Source organism: Nomascus leucogenys, chromosome 7b (genome assembly GCF_006542625.1).
Source record: "Nomascus leucogenys isolate Asia chromosome 7b, Asia_NLE_v1, whole genome shotgun sequence".
Taxonomy (NCBI): domain Eukaryota; kingdom Metazoa; phylum Chordata; class Mammalia; order Primates; family Hylobatidae; genus Nomascus; species Nomascus leucogenys.
This window is the reverse complement of record NC_044387.1, coordinates 83983205-84001263: the sequence shown is the minus strand read 5'-3', so window position 1 is coordinate 84001263 and position 18059 is coordinate 83983205. Positions and strand designations below refer to the sequence as shown.

The 18059-nt window shown below is 38.8% G+C and overlaps 1 protein-coding gene across 1 annotated transcript in view; it reads left to right on the top strand.

Moving 5' to 3' along the window:
- MARCHF1 (membrane associated ring-CH-type finger 1) overlaps positions 1-18059 on the top strand; it is an 861096-nt gene that overhangs the window by 834378 nt on the left and 8659 nt on the right. The window contains exon 7 of the mRNA XM_003257921.4: positions 5554-5701. Within this exon, the coding sequence (XP_003257969.1) occupies positions 5554-5701 (148 nt within the window). The remainder of the gene's footprint in view (positions 1-5553; positions 5702-18059) is intronic.

Sequence of the window (18059 nt, the reverse complement as noted above, 5' to 3'; positions counted from 1 at the left end):
GCATACCTCTGAACTTAAAGATTTATTAAGGTTCAAGAGTTACTCCTCATAATTAAGAGTCTGTTTAGTTCTCTCCCAGAGTATTTGAAATTGTTACTAATATAATTAGATTTAATAGGCTTTTATGTTACCTAAACACTAATTTGAAAAGTAAAACAAAAAATGAAAGTTTGCTTTAGTGATTAATGAGCTAACTCTGAATCATTTCCGTTCAAATAAATGAATTATGTAATTTTTTTCAGCCAACCTGAAATATTTAAATCACAGCCAGAAAACCAAACTCATTTGTTCATTACCCTTTCCTGGACTAGTACTACTTCTAACTAGTACTACTTCTAATATAAACTCCACTGAGGTCACTGTGCAACTCTGCTAAGTGTCTAACCACTGCATTCAAGTGCAGGTGGTTCTCTAACTTTAGCTTGCATCGGAATCACCTGAGGGCTTGTTAAAGCACATTACAAGGTCCCCATCGCCAGAGTTTCTGATTCCGTGAGTTTGGTGTGGGGCTCAAAATACTAGATTTCTAAGAAGTTTCCTGATTGCTGCTGCATCTGCTACCGGGGAACACTGAGAACCACTGCTTCATATGAATGGATCCTCTACAAATTTCTCCAGCATACCAAGTCCAAGGACTTGTAAAAGGTTTACTTATTGTCCTCTAGCACAACATATCTTACTGAGGCATGTAAATAATGTGATAAGCTTTACACTTGCTGTTCCAGGTATGATTTTCGTTCGTCTGCAGCAAAATCCAGTATGACAGGCAGAGCCGGTAAACAATTAAAATGTGGCTTTGCATTTATGCAAAATGACAGGAAGAACCTGCACACCTGGCCGACTGGGAGATCCCAGGTCTGGCGGTACCAAAAAAAAAAAAAAAAAAAAAAAAAAAAGGCTACTGTACTAGCTACTGTTTGGGCCTGGCGCCACCTGGTGGTAATTTTTTGGTCTGTCATTCTATAGATCGAAAACTCTAGGTCACGTGACTGTTACGGAAGCTGGAAACTAGGTGAACTGTCAAGAAAAAAGACGAAATGGATTTGGCAAAGTAGTCCCTACCTCCTGCTTTTTTCTTTCTTTATTTCTTTCTGATTTTGAGACGGAGTCTCGCTCTGTCACCCAGGCTGGAGTGCAGTGGCGCGATCTCGGCTCACTGCAACCTCCGCCTCCCGGGTTGAAGCGATTATCCTGCCTCAGCCTCCCGAGTAGCTGGGACTACAGTCGCTCGCCGCCACGCCTGGCTAATTTTTTGTATTCTAGTAAAGACGGGTTTCACCGTGTTGCCCAGGTTGGTGGCGAACTCCTGAACTCAGGCAATCCGCCCGCCTGGGCCTCCCAAAGTGCTGGGATTACAGGAGGCGTGAGCCACTGCGCCGGGTCTGCATTTTTATGTTATGCAAATAAATGGCCTTTACTCTTCACTGGTACAAAGATTTAAACAACACTTTTCTTTGGGCAGTACTTTTAAATTTGTATTTTAGGACAGAATATAATGCAAGTAATTTGAATTAGAAAACCTGACCCTATCATGCAAAGTTTGATTTAGCTTCATCAAACAGACAATTTCACAGAAACAGTGTTTGCATCAAGTTATACTACAATTCAGAAAAAACATACAGTCATATTTTTCTAAGTGAATAATAGAGTTCTGTTGGATTTATTTCTATTGTTTAGGGGCTTCTGCAAAAAAAATCAAAAGCAAGAACAGTAAAACAAGTACCAAAGACCCAGGGACTGTAAAGTCCAAAGCGAGTATCAAGACTACTTATGTAGGAGGTGCTAAGATTTTGTGAAACTACTTTTACCTAATCTTAGCTCATCCTCCATCTTCAAGGTACAAAGGAGAACTTGAAGACTAAGGAAGGGCAGATCAGAGTCCGCAGTGTAAACATCTGTGAAAAGTATGGTGGTGTGTGTGCTGTCGTGCGTTACCGTTGGGAAATGGGAAAGGTAGCTGCCATCTTACCATTTCCACCAGCTTCCTTGAGACCCCTTGGAGAGACACGTCTTCTCAACACCGAGAGACTTGAGGATAAAATATTCGACTCAGGCCCAAGCAATAAGCAAAAGAAACTTTACTTCATCACTGACAAGGCAATAGTTTGTATTTTCTGGGGGTCCTGTGGCAAAAACTAACATAGAGTTATCTCCCAAGTGGAGCTCAAGAATTTGCATCCCTAACAAGTGCCTGAGTGAGGCTGGCACTGCTGAGGCTGATCAGGGACCACACTTTGGGGACCTGAGGAGGATCTTCGCAGGAACAACCTTCTCTAGAGGTGTAACCATGGTAACAATATACTCCTGGTAACGGGGCCATAAGTCACACGTTATTTGGTAAAGCAGGACAGGGGAGCAGAAATGCTATGGAAAGTTTCACAGATTATCACTTGCCTATCACGAAATCATCTGTGAACTGCCACTGAATTTCAGCATCACGAATATTAAATGAAGGCACTTTCATGACAGCTTTGTTAAAATAAGATTTCTATCCTTCTCCATTTCTCATTCTTAGTAAGGCATGCAAAACATACTGAAATTTTGTAAACAAACCTGAAAAGACAATATGAAGGGAAACGTTTATAAAATGCATTGATTTCTGCCAGCACCATTTACTGAATATTGTATGCAGTAATGTAGTCGTTAGGAAGAGGGCACTGTGGCATTACATTTACTTGTGAGTTTCTAAATGGTTCCTGTAAGGATTTATAAAGTGGAAAACGTGGATGGTTCCCTTACGCTTCACTTCTCCTTAGAATGTTAACTGAGATTTAGAAGTGACAACTTCAGAGCTTCTATTGTCTGGAACTAGATGAATCTTTACGAATGATTTGGTCCATTCTTGTCAGCTCCACCGATATTTTTCTATTTGAGGAGCCTTACTTTTTCATGTGTTCCAGCCATTTAATCAAATTGCTCCATAGATAGAAGTCCTAATTTTAATAGTATTTTAAGCCAATTTTATAATTGAGGGTTGATTTGATATGAATATTTTGTTACTGCAAGTATTCTATCCACTTGGAACACAGAAACTTTAAAAATGTGAAGCTGTTTTTCCGTACCAGCTTCCACTTTTTATCTGTCTGTATTAAATACCGAAGTAATTCAAGGAATATTTATTAAATTGCAAAATGTCATTGCCAAATAATAATATTCTATGATTATATGTGTTATTCAGATTAATATTACAATAAACCAAAGCCAAAACAGGATTTTTAAAAAATCAATCTTGCACAGATATGATATGAGGTGTTGAAAAAAACTCAATTAATATTAAAATCTCAGTTCAAGATTAATTCAAAATAGTCTAAAGTGAAACATCTGTTTATTCCTTAATCACATTATTAATATTTACCCATTGTTATGCTTGGAATAATATATAAATATAGTTTGATAAAAAACAAAGTACAAGATAAAGATGAATTTTTAATTAATAAACTCCTACAAGGAAAATTATGATGACTGGCCAGTAGGCGGAGAGGAAGGGATGGTGTTTGTAAATAAAATATTTCTTTCTCTAAAATATTTAAACTGCTCTAGAGCATCAAGGTCAGACTTCAAGTATTGTGCTCTCTTACAAATGAAATTATAGGCTCTTACTCCATAGACTGGAAGAGAAGCTAGGAAGTATCTATTTAATTCTTTTACCAATAATTGCATTTGACAGCAAGTGGCAGAGACCTGGGAAATAATGGCTTAATCAGGAAGACAACAGGATGTCCAAAGGCAAGCTGTTGCTGATAGGGCTGAGAAACCTCCAGTTCTCAAGACTTTTCCTCAAGATTGCAAAATGAACACTCTCCCACTTAATTATGAATTGCAGGTAGCAAAGAGCAGAAAATGAAAGAAACGATCAAAGAACAATACCTACATTTAAAAGGCAAAAACTTAATGCCCCACTAGATATTGGCTCACATCTCATTGCTGGAAAATAATCAAGGTCCACCTGTGCCAAGAAAGGTTGGAAAGGCAGCTTTAAGATGGGCACAATGCCAACCCTAATGAATTAGTTTGTTAACAAAAGAAGAATGGTTATTCTCTTCTCCACCTCTGTCACAGCCTCTGTCAAAATCTGCTCCTCATGAAGAAGAGGCAGTGAGGCCCAGAGACATGATTTTAACCATGTCTCAAAGCTGGTGGCAGAGACAGGACTTTATGTACCACAACGTACACCATCTTGTTTTTGAGTTGTGCATTGAAATCTACATGTGTGATGGTCAGGTGGGGAAGGAATGGGGTCTTCTGAAGTTTTAAAGATTTTGCTTTAGTGAGGGCATAATTATGTAAAGAATCCTAGATTATTAAAAGCTTGGCATGTCAATTCACTTCTAATAAAATCACTGTGATTTTTTAATGGAAAGAATGCAAAGAAAAATAAAAACACAATTCCTAACATAATAATGAAGTGATACTGTAGCTACAAAGATATTAAAATATATTTTGAGAGGCTATTTCTTCAAAGTAAATATGGGAGATATTCCCTTATAGAGACCATAACTTCAATAAAACTTGTGGCCTTCCTCTCCCAGACTGAGGGAGCAGCCCTCAACTTTCTCAGTGATTAAAGGACAGCGGTCATCACAGCGTAGTTACAACCCTTACAGTAGCAGCAAGTAAAGGTTGCTCTAAGAGGCTTCAGCAGATATTCTTGTATCGCCCAAGTGATAAAATTTGTTTCTCTAGAGTATTTGTGAACAGAAAATGTTGACTTTCTCTTGCAGATATCATTCAGCCATTCAAATACTTATTAAATTTATACATTCAAGAATGTAACGCTATGTCCAGTTGTGTGATAATCCAAGAAGACAGTGTTACCTATTACTACGTATAACCTAGTACCACAAGGAAGTGATAGGAAGAATCCTGTAAAGAAATTTTTTAATTGTTCAATATTAAAGCTGTCTCATTCTTGGTACAGATGAGGAAACTATAGACTTGCAAAACAGAAATGACTTGATTTAATTCATTTGGAGAATAGAAAATTATTTTTGTTTGCAATTTAACATATATTTAAGTTACGCCAGGCACAGTGGCTCATGCCTATAATCCCAGCACTTTGGGAGGACAAGGTGGGTGGATCACTTGAGCCCAGGAGTTTGAGACTAGCCTAGGCAACATGGTGAGACCCCCATATCTACAAATACATACAAAAATTATTAGCCAGGCATGGTGGTACATACCCATAGTCCCAGCTACTGTGGGGGCTGAGGCAAAGGTTCTCTTGAGCCTGGGAGGCAGCGGTTGCAGTGACCCGAGATTGTGCCACTGCACTCCAGCCTGGGCGACAGAGTGAGACCCTGTCTCAAAAAAATATACACACACACACACACACACACACACACCCCTACATATGTATTTAAGTTCTATGTAACTCTCTAGGTTGTAATTTCATATCTCGCTAAACATGAAGACTTACTTGAATATTATTGTGTCATCTGAAATTGCAGGTATTTACTGTTTTTCTTCCATTCATGATCTATGTCTAGGAAATAAAAGGGGAGCAAAATTTCCTAGTTTGCAATTCAGTTTTGTGTCCTTCGTTTCTGACTGCAGTGGGAGAAACTACAGATGACCACAAGTGAAAGGAGGAAAATATTCTGCTCTGTCACCTTCCACGTAATTGCGATCACCTGTGTGGTTTGGTCTTTGTATGTATTGATAGACCGGACAGCGGAGGAAATCAAGCAAGGCAATGATAACGGTAAGAGCACATCTTTCTTCTTACCCTCTTGGATCCTAAAGACAATACTCAGAGGTGGATAGGGAAGTCATTTCCCTGAGTTAGGCCTTCATCATGTATGATACACTAGAAAAGCTAGTATTTGCTATTGATTCTTCCCTAATCATGTTATTGATTAATACTCTGATTAAAAAGCATTAACTATATGGAGTCCCAAGCTGAGATGTGAAATTCATCAAATCCATATAAAACTTAGTGGCAGTTACATACAAATGGCAAACACCACTTTGGGCTTTTCAGGAGCTGAATAAGGATCAAGTTCTGCCTGATGTGAAAAGGCAAATGGCTGTAAAAATGAAGGGTTTCTCATTTTATTTAATTCACTCTAGTCATCTCTCCTTTAAAGCATGAAGGAGATGGCATTCTAGTAGAGAATGTGTTGTAGCCCTTTAGGTAGTACTGTATAGTTTGATAGAGTGGGTTAGCGCCATGGTTTGACATTTTAGCCATGCGAAGTTTGATTGTGAAGGATGGTGTCAAGTCTGCAAAGAAAAATGTTTCTAAATCAGTAAGGCATATTCTCACATTAAAATGGATAAGTCACTAAAAACAGAAACAAAAAGAGAAAGCACAATGTCTATAAAATATTTTCATGTGTGAAAGGACCCAGTTGTGTTTCTCATTGGGCCCTATAAGTTTTCATACCTTATCCAGCCTCAATCGTTGGTGGTAAAACAGTGAGAAACATCTCCACACTCCCGCAGGAAACAGTGTTTAACTACTGATGCCTCTAGAAAAGACATTGTTCGATAACCACATTTTGAGTTTGTAATGTTGTGAAAAATGTTTGCACATCCCTACACCCAGAGAAAAAATGGAAGAAAATGAAAGAACAAAACAATGAGAGGAGGTAAGAAAAAAATAAATAAGGAAGAGATTAAAACACAAAAGGTTACTTCTGTATTTCTGCGTGGGGATTCATAAACACAGAAGGGGAGACTCCATTCTCACACTCGCCCTCTAGGTGGCAGCAGCACACACCAGCGTGCACCGCTCTAAGCATTTCAAACAGCCAAATGGCTGCGGGGATAAAGGGAAGGCCAGGACCCACGATAGGAATTGTGGATGGGGTTTATGTGTGTCAGAGAGGGGATGGTGACAGCGTTTCAGGTGGCACTGTCCTTTTCTGGAAAAAAAATGAAAGCACTACTGTGTCGAGTCTAAATGCTAGAAAAACAGGTAGGATGGGGTTTTGTGGGTTGTTTTTATGTGTTTATTTATTCCATATTAACTCATTTACATACCATTAATATCAAGCTACATTGTTTGCAACTACATTATGTACTGTTTCAGAGAGTCTTGATTTTAAAATGTCACATTACATCCTTATTAAATAAGTTCCCTGAGGGTAGAACTTTTTCTTTTTTTTAAATCCAGCGTCCTCTCTTGATACAGGTACTGGCCCAAGTAACAAACAGTGTGCTGTAAATACTGCAGTCACATATGGATGGAAAAACAAAGAGGCACCCCACCTCACTTCACCCAATGTGTTACCTTAGAACTCTAGTTCTTTCCTAGCAATCAAGGCCAGACATGATACCCTTAGATTAGATGACACATTTAGAGCTTGGCATTTGAGAACCACAAATTTCCTCCAGGTAATGTAGTCTCTCCCCTCTCCCAGTGGTCACCCTCACTTGGCCTCTTTGTAGTAAACTGCAGAGCTCTTCTCTTCCAGCCACATGAGAAGGAAAGAAAATTAAGAGCCCTTCTCGTAGATGTAAGAAGAGGAAGCAATCTCATGTCATATATACATAGACCCTCATAGACACCCATAAGAAAACCCCTCTCTTACATTTATTTTATCCAACCACATTTCTAAGACATGTGACTGAATAGCAATCATTTACCCTACAATGAACATAATGGTCTCAACTTCAGCCACAAAAATATCTCCAAAAACCAAGAAACTCATGGCTCCATGCTTTCTTCCATTTTTCTGTCTCCTTGCTCATTCTGTAGGCCCCCTGGATTTTACTTTATCTTCAGCTGCCATGTCAATGCTGATAACTTCCCAAATTCATTTCCCATTCCTATTGTACTCCAACCCATACATCCACCTATCTTCTGAATGATTCTGTTTGAAAGTCTCAGCGTGTCGCACTGCATAATCCCCTACCGCTTCTCACTCTAACACCGGTGGAAACGGCACCGCTAACACCCAGTAGCCAAACCCAGATATCCAGCTTTCACTTTGATCTCCTTCTTCTTCTACCTTAAATCAATCACCAAATCCTATTCACTCTGTCTCACATGCCTCTGGAGTATGTCCATTTCTTTCCTTCCCTATGGCTACCATCCATTTGCAAACTATCATATTTTTAACTTGAAAACTGCAGAAGCTTCTTGACTAGACTTTCTCCAGTTTTGCCAGCTTCAACACAACCCATGCTCAATAATGTAATCCCGGCAGATTTACAAAAGCATAAATCTAATCACATCCTATTCCCACTTAACCATTAAAAGGTAACCCAAATTCCTCAGTGGGACTATGCTGCCCCCGTGACCTAGCTGAAGCCAGCTAGGCGAACATTCATTCAGCTCTTCAAATCTATGTCCAGGCCCTTGCTCAGCTTTCCTCTCTGTAAAACATTTCCTTCCAGCTTCTCTTGTCCACCGCCACCACACACACTCTTAAACACTCATATATTCTCACACACCTCCCTAATCCCAACTCAGCCTTTGCAGTTTACCTTAAACATCACTTGCTCTGGGAAACTCACTTCAGCTCCCTGAAGTAGGATCATTATTCGTACCACAGTGATTCTCAAAGTATGGTCCTGGGACCAGCAACATCAGTATCACCTGGGAATTCACTAGAAATGCATATTTTTACCTCCTGCTTCCCTAGACCTATGAAACCCTGATGGTGAAGGCCAGCAGTTTGTACTGAAGAAGGCTACAGGTGATTCTGATGCCGGCTAAGGATGGAGAGTCACTGCCCTACCACGTAGTCCCATAGCATCCTGCATTTATCCTCCCCAAGGCTTCTCCACATTTACTGCATGGTAGAATACCTGTGGTATGTTCCTAATGCTGCAAAGCTGGGCTTTATCCCCAGAGGTTTACACTTAGTCACCCCTTAGATGATTCTGTCATGCAGCTAGGGGAGCTCTGCCTGACTGTGAAACTTACCACATGCCATTGCAATTGCTCATTTAATTGTCTGTCTTCCTTCACCTGCTCAGAGCAGGTGGGGGCCTTCTCTGTCCTGTCCACCACTACATCTCCCCGGTGCTGAACACTGGTCTGGGACCAGGCAAGTAGTCTGGTCAACACTGTACAAGGAATGATGAGGTGTGAATGCCTGGTACCTAAGCTTTTCCACCTCTTATTTTTCTTTTAAAATTGTTTTCAAAATATTTTTTTCTTTCTCAGCTGTGGGTGGGTGCAGGATTCCAGACAGTAACCTTCAGTGGACTCTTAATGACAATCAAGGGTCCATTTCTTAAAGGAAACTGAAAATGACATGATTTTTATATTTGGCATTTAGAGCAAAAGCAAAACAGAAAGCAAGATATTTATCAAGAAGCAGTGTCCGTGGTAATTCCTGTAGAGCCGCTTGCCAGCGGGACAGCTCTAGAACTTGGCTAATTTCACATGGAAACCATAGTGACTTTCATAAAGGGAATCATTTGTATTTATGTTCAAATTATATTTAAACCTGCTTTCCAATGTGCACATTGAAGAGGACTGTGGGCATCTGTATAAATTGTTATTTCTTTAAACTTCCTGTGGCATTGGGACTGTGAGTGCTGATCTTGAATTTACTTGTAAAGTTGTTGGGAAAAAATTGCATAACTTAAAAGAAGTCAACATATTTTAAATCCATCTTGAAAAACCTTTAAAATATTTTAAAAGAAATAAATTGTCCTTTTTCAGCCAGAATTCAGGTTGAATATAAAACAGCAAAATCTTTTGAACTGTAATGATGATCCTGGAAAGAAAAAAAATTCCTCATATGTCTGTAAATGGTTGTTCTTTTAGATTAAATAGTCATGATGCCACAGAGAGCCCTCACCTCTCTTTCCCCTGTGATGACAGGAAAAAAAAAAAAATAGCAAACATATGCTACTTGGAGCTTTAACACCCCAAATAAGCCTATCGCTAAGTTTAATTTGGGCAACAGTTGTTATTCTTGCCTTATCTTTACATAGTCTAGAAGCATGCTTCAGTATATTATCCGTGTATAAACAACAAAAATACAAACCAAAAACAACTACAACAATTTACAATATTAAAGAGACTGTAGGTATAGATAGTAAAGTTGCCCCAGAAGTATTACAATGTATACATAAAGGACTAGAATAACAAATTGACTTTGTTTTCATGGCGGACTCACTCCCAAGCTTCCAAGCTCCTCCAGAGCAGAGGCCTTGCCTCATTATTCAGAAAATACTTGGTGTTAGCAGAGGCTCAAAAAATGTTTGCTGGCTGTGGCTGACTCCAGCAGATGAGAACAACCCAAAAAGAATAAACACTGGCTTGAGCTAGTTGTCAGAAGACCAGGGTTCTAGCTCTCCCTTGGTCACTGACTAGTTATTTTTTTTTTTTCCTTTGAGACAGGATTTCACTCCTCTCGCCCAGGCTGGAGTGCAGTGGTGCGATCCTGGCTCACTGTAACATCCTCCCTCAGTCCCCCTCCCTGGGCTCAAGTGATTCTCCTCCCTTAGCCTCCCAAGTTGCTGCGACGACAGGTGGGCATCACCGTGCCCAGCTAATTTTTTGTATTTTTTGTAGAGACAAGGTTTCATCATGTTGCCCAGGCTGGTCCTGAACACCTGGGCTCAAGTGATCTGCTCACCTCAGCCTCCCAAAGTACTGGGATTACAGGCGTGAGCCACCGTGCCCAGCCTAGTTATCTTCAATACAATGATTAATCACTCTGAAGCTCAGTTTTTTCATTTGTAAAACTACCAAGGTTGGAGTGAGTAGCTGCTAAAAGTTATTTCTATGATTTATTATTCAGACAACATGAACTTTACCTTGCATCAAATAGATTGAAACATGTCTATATAAATAATGTACATATATGACACATAATTACTCATGGTGAATATTACCATTAAAACAAGTTAAGAAAAAGGTTATAAATATGTGAAACAATTTTGTTGTTGTTGTTTAATAATCTACCCAACTGGAGAGAAGCAACCAGGATAAAAGTAAAGAAGAAAACCAGCTCCCCTCTGAACCCCAAGGCCACAACAGCCACTCACACACACCCTTCCTTATACACACACTTTATAGTTCTGCATACCCTAAGCACCCAGCCAAAATATTCCAACTTACAGTGAGATGCTTTCTGTAAATACACACAGCCACTGTCACTGTTAAGTGAAACAGGTTCTCTTCTGCTGCTTGGTGATTTAAAAAAGCTTTTAGACATACTCTAGGTGTCTCCAGTCGCATGATCTCCTATATAACATTTGCAGAATACTCTGAGAAATCAAATTTCAAAGCTGGAAGAGACCTTAGAGATCACTGTTTATAGATGAGAAAATAAGCAATTTGCCTGATCTCCAGCTGTATTATAAATGCCCACCTGGGAGCTTCTGCTTTACCCAATTTGACTTAAAGAGAAAATAGAAAAGTGAGATGTTACAGGTATGCCCCTGTGCCTTCAGGGGAGAGGAACCGGGACCCCATTCTATTACCAAAGGAAATATATTTTCAGAGAAACAGTATTTCTGGAAAGTAAATGAGTCTAAAAGGATCTGGTAGATAAACTCCAGCTGATAAGCCATTGTCACTGTGGTCTGAAAGGTTGGCAGAAATATTTCCTAACAAATACAATATATATAATTGCTACTTAAGCATTTAAGGATGTTTTAGTTTATTTTTTGATGGGATTTCTGAGCATTTCTCCTGACGAAGGGAATTGTAACTGCAAGAGACGCTCAGAGACACACTATGACTAAATGCCAGTGGCCTGGCTGACAACTAACTAGACTTCCTCTGTGATTCTGGAGAGAAGCTTACCTTGAGTCAAGCTGGGACACCCTAAACTTATAACACAGTGAAGTTAGAAAGATCTTACTGGTAGACACCTGTGAAAGCTCCACTCTTAACCTACAGCTGAATCAGCCGAAGGTGTGTAGCGTTCAAATCACACAGATAATAACAATAATGAAAACTTATATTTATACTTCCTATGTGTCAGGCACTGTTAATTTGTTTAATCCACACTAACAACCATATGAACTTGGTAGATACTATTACCTCCAATTTTAAGTAATGTATCAGTTGGCTTTAGCTGTATAAAAACCATCCCAGGCTGGGTGTGTTGGTTTAAGCCTGTAATCCCAGCACTTTGGGAGGCCAAGGTGGGCGGATCACTTAAGGTCAGGAGTTCAGGACAAGCCTGGCCAACATGGTAAAACTCTGTCTCTACTAAAAATACAAAACTTAGCTGGGCATGGTGGTGCATGCCTGTAGTCCCAGCTACTCAGGAGGCTGAGGCCAGGAAATCTCTTAAACCCAGGAGGCAAAGGTTGCAGTGAGCTGAGATCACACCACTGCACTCCAGCTTGGGTGACAGAACCAAGACTCTGTCTCAAAAAAAAAAAAAAAAAAAAAAAAAAGCATCAGGAGAGAGTAAAATCACCATCTGCAAACACATTTAAAGTTTCTGATTGAGTTATGTTTCCTATTATCCTGTTGGCTAAAGCAGGTCATATGACCAAGACCAGTGTCAACAGGTGATGGGATATCCCAGGACAGGATTACAGGGAGGCATGAGCCAATCAGGGGCTATTACTGAAACAAGCTATCAAGGATAAAGAAATTGAAACCAAAGAAAATAACAGAACAGGCCTAATACCTCAAGGAAATGAAATAGCTATCTGAGTTTAGGTGGATAAAGATGTAAAGACTGAAGTAGATTCTTAGGAATAGGGTTCTTCAGAATAAAATCCATAACCCTCAAAAACAAGTGGAGATTTTGCACAGGAAAACCACTCTTGAGAATCCATTAACCATAATAAGGGAAATCCTCTTAGGGCGTGGGCTGCAAAGAAATTAACCAGAAGTCTGAATCATTTGGGGATTTGGCTATTCCTTAGCCAGGAAAGAGATGAAAAAGTCAGTCCGTTGCAGAGGTCCTGTTTATAACTAATGCCTAATTCTCAGGTTCCTGGTGGGGAAATGCTCTTGGATAACCCAATCCGTGTCTTCTGACCCAACTCCAATAGAGTACAGAATTAGGAAGATGTGGGGGATTTTTGTGTGTGTGTGAAAAAAAAAAAAATTATAAGTTTTACTTTATTTTTGGCTTTTCATTCAAGTTTTTTAAATACTGTTACTTTTAACCTGGACATCCCAGTTTCCTTCTCTGCCTTGCTAAAAATAATCTTGTCCAGAATCAGACTCCCAAGAGTCTAGAATGAGCTGTGAAGTCCATCTGTTTTTCTTTGTCTAAAGTGTTTTCACTCGCTCTTTAAATATAAATTTCCCTATAAACTGTGGACTGAAATTTCTGGTTCTGGTGGCACTAGACTTTAAGGCTGCAGCATTTTGATTCCTTTAACTCTAATTTGTGAACTTTTCAATATCACATTGAAGGGCAAGACTACAAACTATCTTAAGCCTTTCCTGGAAAACCTATTCGCATGTTGATTGTTTTGGAATGGCCTGGAGGATGCTGCAGCCTGCAAGTACCAGATCACATATATGTGACTGTAAAAAGGAGGCCTGGAAGAATTTACTTTAATAATCATATTAAATCAACAAAAATATTGAGACTGAGAACTTAGTGCTCTTCCTTGTGGGATTAGCATAATATGGAATGTGAGTGAATCAATTAAAGTTAATATGAGAGACTAGAGTAGCTTTCTATTTCCTCAGAAAATGGTGGTAGAGAGAATGCCTGCTCTTTTAATTGCTGTCCAAGAAATGTTTGCCCTTAATGCTTGAGAGGTAAAGATGGGCAGAGAGTTTATTACTAAACCTACAGAAACTCCTGCAGAAGGATTCCAGACACAAAGACAGAAGTAGAGATGGGTTCTTGGGCCTCAGAGAAATGAGCAGATGCTTCAATTGCCTAAGTCAGATTTTCCGAATTCCTCTGCGAAATCATCAAATAGAAACAACTTTGTGCTCCCGGCATTTTGAAGTGCAGGATACAGCTTTATATATGACTGAGGACAAAGATACCTTGAATTGTACATAGGATGCCCAGGGAAAAGATTTAGTGCCTTCCTTTCTCTATCATTGTCCTTTTCTGTGGTGTATATTCTTTTGTCTTTGCTAACGACAGCATAGAAACTAACAGAATGTAAGAAGACAATTGGCTGTGTCTCAATAAAAGCAGGCAAGTACATCTTCCTGATGAAAACATTCTTGAAAAATCCATTTAGCCCCATTTTAGCATTTCCTCTCAAGATATCCTTAAAGTGAGTTTTCCAAAATACAATCCTTATAACTACTCAACAGTAATTTATTTTATAGAAAACAAAAATCGTGTGCACTTACTTGAAGGCAAGAGAAAGAGCAGGCTGTCAAAGATAGTCATTTGGACAGTGAGTTTGTACTTAGATGGCTTTTGTATGTGGGGGTTGGGGTGCTCCGCACTCTAAACTTAATGGAGGGGTTTTGTGGGAGATTTGACTTTCCAGGAACATATTAAAGGATGGTGTGGGCAGGGGAAACTGATTCAGAGATACCTTGGGAAGGAAAGTGGAGGGATCAGGCTGGCTCCCAAAAAGGGCAAAGAAAATGGCAACTGTTTCCCCCTGGCCCAGATTCCCAGGTATATTATAGGCTTTGGTCACTGTTTCTGGAAAGAGAGGTGAAACGTGAGTGGACTTTTCTTTAGATTGTCCACCATCTAAAGCACAGCTTTACTGACAGTGAAGAGGGGTTGTAAAAGCTTTCATTTATCCTTGAAATACCTACTGAGCAAGGAACTATGGAAAACAAAGTCCAGCCCAGACAAATTCTGTGCTTGTCAAGATTATAACATGACACAGTAAAAGAGCTTATGTTAGAAAGTGAGCTCATACTGCACACGGAGAAATAACATGGAAGTGGAACAGTGGGAAAACTTATTTCCAGCTGGAAATGACCTCTAAGATGGGTTTTGTGGGACAAGTAGACACATAGAAGGAAGGAAGCAAAACACAAAGAAAAAAGATCGGAGACAAAGGCTCAGAAATGGAAAACCTCCAGGCATGTATGAGGAACAGCTGCTAGTTTGGTTAAGCAGAGGAGAAAACTGGATGTGGTCCATGAGAATTTCCCTAAAAATGGGAAATAAAGCACATTTCATCTCCAGTCTGTCTGTGGTTAAAGCTTTCTAAACACATTGAAACTACTGCTTAATATAATAGTTTACAGCAAAAATCCTTTTGAATTTGGAGAACTGCAAGATGTCTCGCTCATATTCCAAATCCTTTCTGCAAATTCCCAATAAAGAGACATAAGTTACTGTCTTCCACAGCAGGGATTCTCAACCTCAGCACTATGGACATTATGAACTGAACAATTCTTTGTTGGAAGGTGCTGTCCTGTGCATTGTAGTACGTCTAGCAGCATCCCTGGCCTCTAATAAAAGTCAGTAGCACCCCACTCCAGGTACAACAATCAACAATGTCTCTAGACATTGCTAAGTGTCCCCCAGAGAACAAAACTGCCCCCAGTGGTGAACCTATGGTCTACACTGAGTCAGTGTTTCAGATGATTGTTCTCCTTGCATAGATGAAGACAGCTAAGTAGGAACTTAAGAAAGAAAAAAAAAAAAAAAAGCCCTTCTATATTCCAAATGCATGGACTCTCTGCATAGAGAATAATTTAGCTCTTTTTATTTCTACCATTTGATGCCACCATGTTACTTAGCATATAGGAAAAATGGACACAGGAGTCCAGCCATGTATAAATGTGTGCTGCCACTTATCTGGGACTATTAGAATCATCAGATACTCCTGATTATTCTTCAGAACTCCTTAAATCACTTATGAAGACTTTGCCTTGGAGTATTTTTAAATAAAAATAGCAAGTTAACTGCTATTTCCATGCAATACACAATTCAAATTTCAACACTATCAAAGATTACTAGGCCAAGATCATTGGGTAATAATCTCACCTTTGGCATGAAATAGCAAAAGGGGGAGAAGAGAGAATTGAAATAGATCGTCTTTAAAGGCCTTTGAACTCTGAATTTTTAGTTCAGTTATTTTGCTGGAACACCAGAAAAATCAAGAACAAAACAATTTTTATTGTATCAGCCTGATATTTTCTTTAAAAACTTTTCTATAAGAAAAATGATTCTTTTATATACTCCCCTCAATTTTTTTCCAAAAATGAATAATATATGTAGGAATACCTAGAATATGTTAAAACTGTGGAATGTATGTTTCATTATGAACAACACTGTGAAATCTTTAGATGAGGAACTAGTGCTGTCGAAGTAGAACAACATTTTTTAAAAGTTGCACTAATGGTCAACAATTATTATTACTACTTTAAAGTATTATATTTGTCTATAAGTTACTTGGGAAATTTATAAATAAGTATAAAGCAATTCATCTCATAATTTTATGTAATTATTTCTGTATTTTTTATCCTAAAATGAAAATGTTTCTGAAGAGTATTGGAATACATGATGTAGTACCACTATTATCACTAGATAACAACAGTGCTATTATCGAACACGTGTTGGTTGCAAATGCGTCTGTATAAATAAATCAAATCCAGGTAGCATTCTTTTATTTTGAAAATCCTATCCTTAAGATCAAAGAAGTCTATAGGAGAAAGGGACCATGGAAACATTTATATATGACTAACAGACACTGATCAATTATAAATGCCTGGTATAGTCCATTTTTGTACTCTAAAGTTTCTAAAATCAAAGGTCTGTTTTCTTGACGATTTGTTTTCTAACATCTTTTAGCATCTTCTCTTAAGTAAATATATTGATAATTGAATTTGTTCCTTCAAAGAGTTTAACTCCATGATACACTAATTAATTTTTTTAAATAGTGACTTGGGTAGGGAGAGACATGAAACCATTAGTCTTTCTCCTAGTTTTATTAAGTTCAGAGTTACTCTATTTTACTCCAAACAACAGCATTTAATTAGTTAACATTAATAGGGTTTCTCCTGGACTACGATGTAGGGAATTTGCAATATTGTGAAAAAGCATCTTCTTCCTCTGGGCCAGATGGCAAAAAGGTTTTTTCTCATGCCAACTCCAGAAGTTGACCTAGATTGTGGTGTTGGGAACCATGAAGCTATCATAGGGATTAGCAGGAAAGAGTGTTGGTAGTAATTAGGGAACAAATGCTGTGTTTGCCAACCTCATGACAGATTGCACCTTTTTCTCCCTGGAGTGGGTTCTGAAAGATTAGTAGAAGTTTACTGTAAAGAGCGCGGCACTCTAGACAGAGGAATAGCATGTGCTAAAGCTTGAACCTATATTAGGATGTGCAATGTTTGGAAAACAGCTACCCAGATGGGACTTCGGATAAAGTTTACTAAGAAAGGCACTGGATGAGAGAAATTAGGCAGCTGAGGATGACGATAAAATAAATAGAGGTATAGGTCATGAGCATTTATTGTGCAGGACTGCAGCAAATTTTAGGCCCAATAAACTCCCTTGGGCATGGCTAAAAAGAAATGGAGTGTTTTTGTGCAATAGTTTCCATAAATATGCATACATTACCAATTTCCAAATACTTCAATGCTCAAGAACCCATCTCTTACTCGAAGAAATTCTATAAACTGACCTAGACAAAGAGATGAATTCATGGAACTAATCTCAAGTAAGGAGCTAATATATATAAATATATATATAAATCTATTATATATAAAAGACTATTTTTAGAGCAGATTTAGGTTAACAGAAAAATTACAAAGAAGGTAAAGAGAGAGTTCCCACATACCACCCTGCACATACACAAGGTTTCTCCTGTTATTAACATCTTGCCTCGACATGGTACATTTGTTACCACTGAGGAGCCAATATTCTTACATTATTATTAAAGTCCATAGTTACATTGGGGTTCACTTTGTGTTGTACAGTTCTATGAGTTTGGAAAAACATGTAATGTCCTGTGTCCACCATTACAGAATCATACAGAATGGTGCTGCCGCCTTAAAAAGTCCCTGTGTTCCACCTATTCATCCCTTCCTTTCTCCCCCTAAACTGTTGGCAAACACTGATCCTACTATCTCCAGTTTTGCCTTTTCTAGAATGTCATACAGTTGGAATCACGCCATATGTAGCTTTTTCAGACTGACCTCTTTCATTTAGCAATATGCATTTAAGGTTCCTTTGTGTCCTTTTGTAGCTTGATAGCTCATTTTTTTAATCACTAAATAATAC